Source organism: Piliocolobus tephrosceles, chromosome 15 (genome assembly GCF_002776525.5).
Source record: "Piliocolobus tephrosceles isolate RC106 chromosome 15, ASM277652v3, whole genome shotgun sequence".
Lineage (NCBI taxonomy): Eukaryota > Metazoa > Chordata > Mammalia > Primates > Cercopithecidae > Piliocolobus > Piliocolobus tephrosceles.
In genome coordinates, this window is record NC_045448.1 from 102,308,649 (window position 1) to 102,315,793 (window position 7,145).

Genomic DNA, 7,145 nt, shown 5'->3' on the forward strand with positions numbered 1-7,145 from the left:
CGTAGTATGTATTTAAACAAACATAATTAATGTTAGAAAATAAAGAACAGCCTGAAAAACAAGAATAACTAGAGGAAGGTGGTGGATCCAAATAATAAAATATTACAAAGATACAATAACCAAAAACTTTTTTAAAACAGTAATTAGGAAGGTAACATTATCAATGACTGCTGGCTAACTAATCTATCTTAGGCACACAAATTTCTTTACCAATTCTGCCTAAAAAATACAACTAAACCTATAAAAAACGGTGGGTTTTAAAGAAAAGGAGGAAAAATATCCATAAGAATTTTTTTTTTTACCTTATACCACTTTATTGGACCCAAAACACAACTCTTCGGGAAGTGCAGATGACATGTGAGACTATCATCTTTTCCAAGATGTAATATTTGCTTGTACTCATCTGATAAATTCGGTAAACCATTTATGGAAGTGTCACACCACTGTTTTTCAAAAACAGTTAGGTTTATATGTATTCTATGACAGCTGTCTCTACCCCTGTAAGACAGATTGAGACCTCATAAACTCTTCTAAAAAATCACAAAATCAAATAATTCAGCTCATTTTCAAATGTTTTCAAATCATTTTCACAGCACCATGCAAACCCTCTGCCTCTAACAAAGCAGTAAGCACCCCCCAAATCATCCATCACAAAAGGACAAATGGTATTCATACAGTGGAGAAACTGGACAACACCTTAACTGAGTGATCAAAATGGACATCACCAACTGGGGGCAAGTGGATGCAATGTGCCTCTGAGTAATTTTCTGAAGAGGACACAAAGCACTCACCTAGCATTCCAGCCAAAATGGCTGAACCTAATAATGAAGAAATACCTGACAAACACCAGTGAAGGAGATAACACAAAATAATTGCCTATAGTCCTTAAAAATGTCGGTACCATGAAAAACAAAGACTGAGGAACCATTCCAGATGAAAAGAAATTACATATTCATGGCAACCAAATGCGATGCATGATCCTAGATTGGTAACTGTACTGGGAAAGAAAGAAAAAAATTATAAAAGGTCTTCAACGAGACCATTGATAAGATTAGAATATAGATTATAGATTAAGGTATTATATGATGGTTATGTTTCCTGAATTTGGTAACTATACTGTGATTATCTAAGAAATAAACAGATACACAGTGAAAGGAAATAGGAAATATACACTGTTGATAGGAAATATACATTGAAATATTAAGAGCTAAGAGGATATGATGCATACAACTAAAATGGTTTAAAAATGGCTTAGGAGAAAAATATTGTTTATAATTTATATCATATATATGGTGAAAGAGAAAATTATAAGATAAATGTAAAAATATATTCTTAAAAATGAGGAATCTAGATAATCTAGATAAAGGGTAGAAGGAAGTTCTTGATACTATTCCTGCAAAATTTATTTAAATTTAAAATTATTTCAAAGCAAAAAGTAAAAATATACAGTTTCCTAAATACGTATCCTATCTGGATGTTAGTAGTAAAAGTCTTGGAGAATTCACGTTCATTTTCCTTCATGGCAGATATCCTTGTCTAATTTCTATTAAAGATTATTTTTCATCATTTCACAGCTCCCAGATTTAAATAGTTTAACTCTAGCTTCGACATCCAGATTCATTTATGTGATGTATGATCTTCAAGTCTAGTTAATAATTAACAGCCTAGCCTAAAATAGGAAAGCAGACCTCCACATGCTGTGAGTGGTTTATTAGCGACTAAATCTGTGGAAAGGAGCCAGGCAGAGCTAACGACCACTTCCACTTGTGAACCACTCGATTTTGTGCATTTTGTCTGTCTGGTGGATAGAAATGAGGAATCTGGCAGAAATCAGAGTGGGACATGGGCCATGCTGGGCCACAGAAAGGGGCCGGTAAATATCATGGAATCAAAACAAGACAGAGAGAATGGAGTACCTACTTCACACCTGGTCTCAGTTAATTTGCACCTCAACCCTATCGGGCCAGCACTAATTCCATTTTACAGAAAAAAATAAGGCTCAGAGAGATCAAGTAATTTGTTAAGGTCATGCAAGCCAGTGTGGGAGAGTCACAAAATTGTGACCCTCAAGCTAAATTTGGTCTACAGATGTGTTTTATTCAGGCCCAACAAAGCTTTACAAATTATAAAAAGTTGCACACACAAATTCCAATTTCCAGATTCCCTTGAAAAGTGAGACGATGGGCTTGATCCTAATAGACGGCTACCTTTGAGGGGCAGTCACCACCAGGCCTGTGTTACTCATTCACGTTTCTTAGCACGGGTTCTCCAGTGAGGTCTGGAACATGCTCGATGCTTACTCCCTGCCTTAAGCAAATTCCTTGTGAAAAGGGCTCATAGGAGGCTTATTCCTATCTGGATGTGCCATTTCCCACAAAAGCTTTGGGCATTTCAAGAAAGATGGCAGTGGCCAGGCTAGGTGGCTTAGGCCTGTAATCCCAGCACTTTGGGAGGCCAAGATGGGTGGATCAGGAGTTCAGTGGATCGAGATCATCCTAGCTAACACGGTGAAACCCCATCTCTACTAAAAATACAAAAATTTAGCCAGGCGTGGTGGCACACACCGTAGTCCCAGCTACTTGGGAGGCTGAGGCAAAAGAATCGCTTGAACCCAGGAGGCAGAGGTTGCAATGAGCCAAGATCGCACCAAAGCATTCCAGCCTGGTGACGGAGTGAGACTTTGTCTCAGAAACTTAAAAAAAAGAAAAAGAAAAAGAAAACAAGAAAGAAAGATGGCAGCAATAATATTGGGACAGACACACTTTGTGAGTGGGTCTGGTCCGAGGTGCCATTTCCATGGGGAAAGATGCATATCAGATTCCAAAAATGATTTACAAATCTGTTCTGTTTAAAAATGTGTTCACTGGAAATTGTCTTGTAACAATTATAAAAACATACAACAACGTAATTCTTCTCAATGAGTTTTCTATGTTCATTAAGAATTTTCCTTAAAGAATTTATACATACACACACGAGTTAGTTCTATTTTAAATGAAGAACTTACTTTATAACACATTGGTAGACTCCTGAGTCCCCCCATTCCATAGGGAGAAACAAAATCCAAGTCTTGTCCTGGTGAATTCTAGACTGTATGATTTTGGACACTGGGATTTTGCTAGAATTTTTATACCATGTTACACTGACTTCCCCAGATGTTATGGGAGGGAATGTACAATTAAAAGCAAAAGGCTGGCTTGCTGGAAGCATCTCATTTTTCATAAAAATGTCGTTGCATCCATCTAGGGAAAGAAAAACAAAACAATTATCCATGAAAGAAAACTTTAGTTCTATTTACTGTTAGTTTTTTTAAAAGCCTCTTCAATTTTCCAGCCAATTTGAAATTTTATTTGGGAGTTTCCTGAGTCTGAAAGTTTCCTAAAAATAGAATGCTGATTATAAAGTATATAAGTTCTTCAAATGTATCCATAAGGCAGAATTTACTCCGTTCCCTCCTCACAAACCTCTTCCCCATTGGGAGTGATTTCCCTCTTTCCTTTCTATTCTACGACCCTTAGTTCTTTTCACCCACAGAGTTCTTTACTCTGCACTCATCTACAGAGTAAAGGAGCCCTTCTTGTCTTTTCTGTTTCTGCTCTGCCACCCAGTTACTCTGCCTTGAGTAAAAGGTATTTCATCCCAAAACGATTGTTAAAAAAAAAAAAAAAAAAAAAAAAAAAAGGTTGGGTTCATTTTTTTTTTTTTTTTTTTGAGGCGGAGTTTCACTTGTTGTCCAGGATGGAGTGTAATGGCACCATCTCAGCTCACTGCAGCCTCCACCTCCCGGGTTCAAGCGATTCTTCTGCCTCAGCCTCCCGAGTAGCTGGGATTACAGGCATAAGCTACTATGCCCGACTAATTTTGTATTTTTAGTAGAGATGGGCTTTCTCCATATTGGTCAGGCTGGTCTCGAACTCCTGACCTCAAGTGATCCACCCGCCCAGGCCTCCCAAAGTGCTGGGATTACAGGCATGAGCCACCACGCCCAGCCAAAAAAGTTGGTTCATTCTTAAAGCTCATTTCTACCAAATTTCTTAGAAGAAATTTGTTCTATTGATGGTTTCCTTGCTTTCATCTTGTCATAAAATAACCCTTTATCATATAAAATAGGCAGTAGTAACTCCATTTGAGCATTTTTACTCAAGTCTTCACTTGCCATTTGCCTAACTCCTTCCCCTCCCCGAAGTCACCTCCAAGCTCAAAGGTGACATTCAGGGCTGAGCATCCCAGCACAGGGCTGAGCATCCCAGCACGTGGAGCTGGCTGTGTTTCCTCTTCGCCCTCTTGGGAGCATAAGCAGCCGTGCTCCGGCTGGCGCGATCCCCTGGGGTTTCCAGTGAGGCGCCAGGAGCCTGTGGACTAGGGCGGCCTCTGGGAACTGAAGACACACGGAACGGACGTACCTGCTGTGACAGACAGTGGAAGGGTGATGGACAACCCGCAGAGCAGCAAGGACCACATCCCCAAACCGGGCTGCAAGGAAGGGAGAAGAGGGTGGGAGGGCAGAGCGCTGTGGGGCTGGCCCGAGGCGCCGGCGTGGGCGACCTGGGAATCTCAAAGACAACCGCCCGGGCCGCTGACCTTCCCTTCTTCCTGGGGAGCCCTCTGACTTTGGCCCCACGTTTCCCCAAAGACTACCCGTCCCCCGTCTCCTTCGTCTGGGCGCCCGACCTTTAGGATCCAAGGCAGGCAGCTCGCCCGGCCGCAGAGGAGGATGGGAGAAGGGTGGGCGGCCGCGGCGGTGCGGACCGCGTGGGAGCCGCTTCCGCCCCCTGACAGCGAAGCAGGCTCGCGTCCAGAGCTCCCGCGAGGGCCAGGGCGCCCCCCAGCGCAGCCCGCGGCCTGGGTCCCGGAAGTAGGACCCCATCCCAGTCCGCGTCGCACGGAGCCTCCTCCCCTGCGCGCCCTTGTCCTCGGAATCCGCGGTCTCAACAGAAACCGCAAACACCGGCTTACTTGGGAGCAACCAGAGCAGGCCTACCTGGGAAGGGCCGGCGGGAAAGCAGAAAGGAAGGCAGGGAGCCGCTGGAGCTGAAAGTAGCCGCGAGCTCCACACCTCGACCCAGAGGGAGAGTCGTCCCCCCCCATGGTCACCTAGCCGGTGGGAGGCCCGCCTGGGGGACCTGATCCCTGGCCTGCGGTGGCACACATTGTTGCCACGTCTTTTCCTGCACACCTCTCCTACTGTCAGAGCCCCACCCCATGCCTGGCTCAGCCAGACTCCCGGCCCGGTGTCTACCTGCCTGCAGGATTGCAGCGTGCAGGACCTCGTGGAGAGTGGAAAATAGGACAGGGACCTGAGCCCTGTCATGCCACTTCCATGCCTAGGTATTTCCCCGCCACCGTGGGCGGGGCAGACCTGCCTTCCCCAGTGGAGCGTAGAAAGGAATGTGACGTCACACTAGGAAGTGGCTTGAAAGTCTTTGAGCCTGATTTCCTGGCATCTAAGTCCTTCATCACCAGGAGTGTCTGCTTAAGTCTATTCCAAGCTGAACGTCTAAATGAACTGTTCATTCCTTTTTGAGCAGTTACTGCATGCTCTGCATTGGTCTATGTGGAATGACCCCAAAATGGAAGGCATCCCAAATGGCTTCTAAGGAGAATTATGAATCTGCCTGAGTCATGCTCATTAACTTCTGTAAGGCAGGCATCCCATGGTGTTCTTCAAGTGCTTCAGAGCCTGAAGACTGTTCCTGTCTAAAACTTCCCCATAAGGTGATGTCAACAGGGACCTGTTGCCCTAGCCATCTGGAGACACCCCAGAGTCGTCCCACAGGGCACTGAGATGTAGGAAAAGATTCCAAATGTAATCTCCATTCAATAGAGCTCTTCCAGATGGTCTTTGAAAGATCAGAGACAGTGAGACAAAAGCGACCATAGGAGCAAAGATGCAATAATTGTGCTAATAGCAAAACTTCCTGTGATGGGCTGAAGGTCAGTGGTTTGCAGATTTCTACACTCTTAAAAAGTATTGAGAATTCCAAAGTGCTTTTGTCTATGTAGGTTATGCCTGTCAATATTACTATGTTAGAAATTAAAGTGAGAATTTTTTAACGTTTACTTTCTTATTTAAGTAACAATAAACCCATTATGTGTTAACACAAATATCATACAATTTATGAAAAGTAACTACTTTCTAAAACAGGCTTATTGAGAAAAGAGACATTGTTCTACATAGATGCAGATCTCTTTGATGTCTGGCTTACTAGAAGATGACTGGATTCTCATATTTGCTTCTGCAATCAGTCTCATGATATAATATGTCATATAGTTTCTGAAAAGGTCTACCATACACTAATGAGAGAATGAGAATTAAAAAGGAATAGGTCTTAATATCATGATGAACATAGTTTTGATTTCACAGATCTTTTTGAAGGGTCTGTCAGGGACCCATGCGGCTCCCACTCGTTGAGGACCTCTTTCTTAAGCTATAAATAGAGATTATTATTTATTTCCCCTACCATCAGCAGTAAATGAGGTTCCTCTGTATACGTATATTCTTCAGGGTTTACGTCCTCATCCAAAACAAAACAAAGGCGTTACTATTTTTATAAAAGTCATATGATTTGCATTCAGAACTATTGCTATAAGCAGGGTTGAAAGTTATTTCTAAATCTTTTTTTTACCCTATCTTTTTTCATTTTCACTTTATGAATAGATGCATTTGTGTCCTATCTTCTTTCTTAGCCTGAGGACTATATGCCAAGTCTAATGGGTATAGTTGCCCCAAAATGTATGAAGTTAAGACAGGCCATCCCAGTCCCCTGAAGTGCCTCTCACTGGACACTTGTGACATTGCACTTTGCTACTAATTCTGTGAATCTGAACTTAACTCCCTGGGATGGTCTCTGTGCCAAATGGGTTTCCTGATACATGGAAAATGAACACTTGGCTTTGAAGGCAGAACTGATTCCAGGCATTGTAAACTTAGCAATTAAAAATAACAGGAAACCATAACATTTACTGCAGATTCTCAATTACCTTGAAAAAAAAAAACTTAAATGTATTCATCTCCTTCAAACATTTAAGTTTTTCCAAATGTGTATTTTGCTCTGATAAACTTTGCTGCTCCTAAGATTCTGGTAATGTCCTTCTGTGCGAGTATTTCAGGGGTCATTTAGTGAATGGAATTGCAGAATCATTGGGTA

General features: G+C 42.4%; 1 protein-coding gene across 4 annotated transcripts in view; it reads right to left on the minus strand.

The window, feature by feature from the left end:
* The window catches only part of IL1RL2 (interleukin 1 receptor like 2), a 51,603-nt gene extending 46,259 nt beyond the window's left edge, over positions 1-5,344 (minus strand). Inside the window, exons 1-4 of one of the 4 annotated variants that reach the window (XM_023211502.1) lie at positions 5,237-5,344; positions 4,401-4,470; positions 3,005-3,239; positions 303-498 (exon numbers count right to left, since the gene is read on the minus strand). In XM_023211502.1, the coding sequence (XP_023067270.1) occupies positions 303-498; positions 3,005-3,239; positions 4,401-4,470; positions 5,237-5,308 (573 nt within the window). In that variant the 5' untranslated portion in view covers positions 5,309-5,344. Of the gene's footprint in view, positions 1-302; positions 499-3,004; positions 3,240-4,400; positions 4,471-4,978; positions 5,002-5,236 lie in introns of those variants that run through there. The other 3 variants (XM_023211503.1, XM_023211504.1, XM_023211505.1) reach the window with 3 other exon arrangements.
* Positions 5,345-7,145: the final 1,801 nt, after the last annotated feature.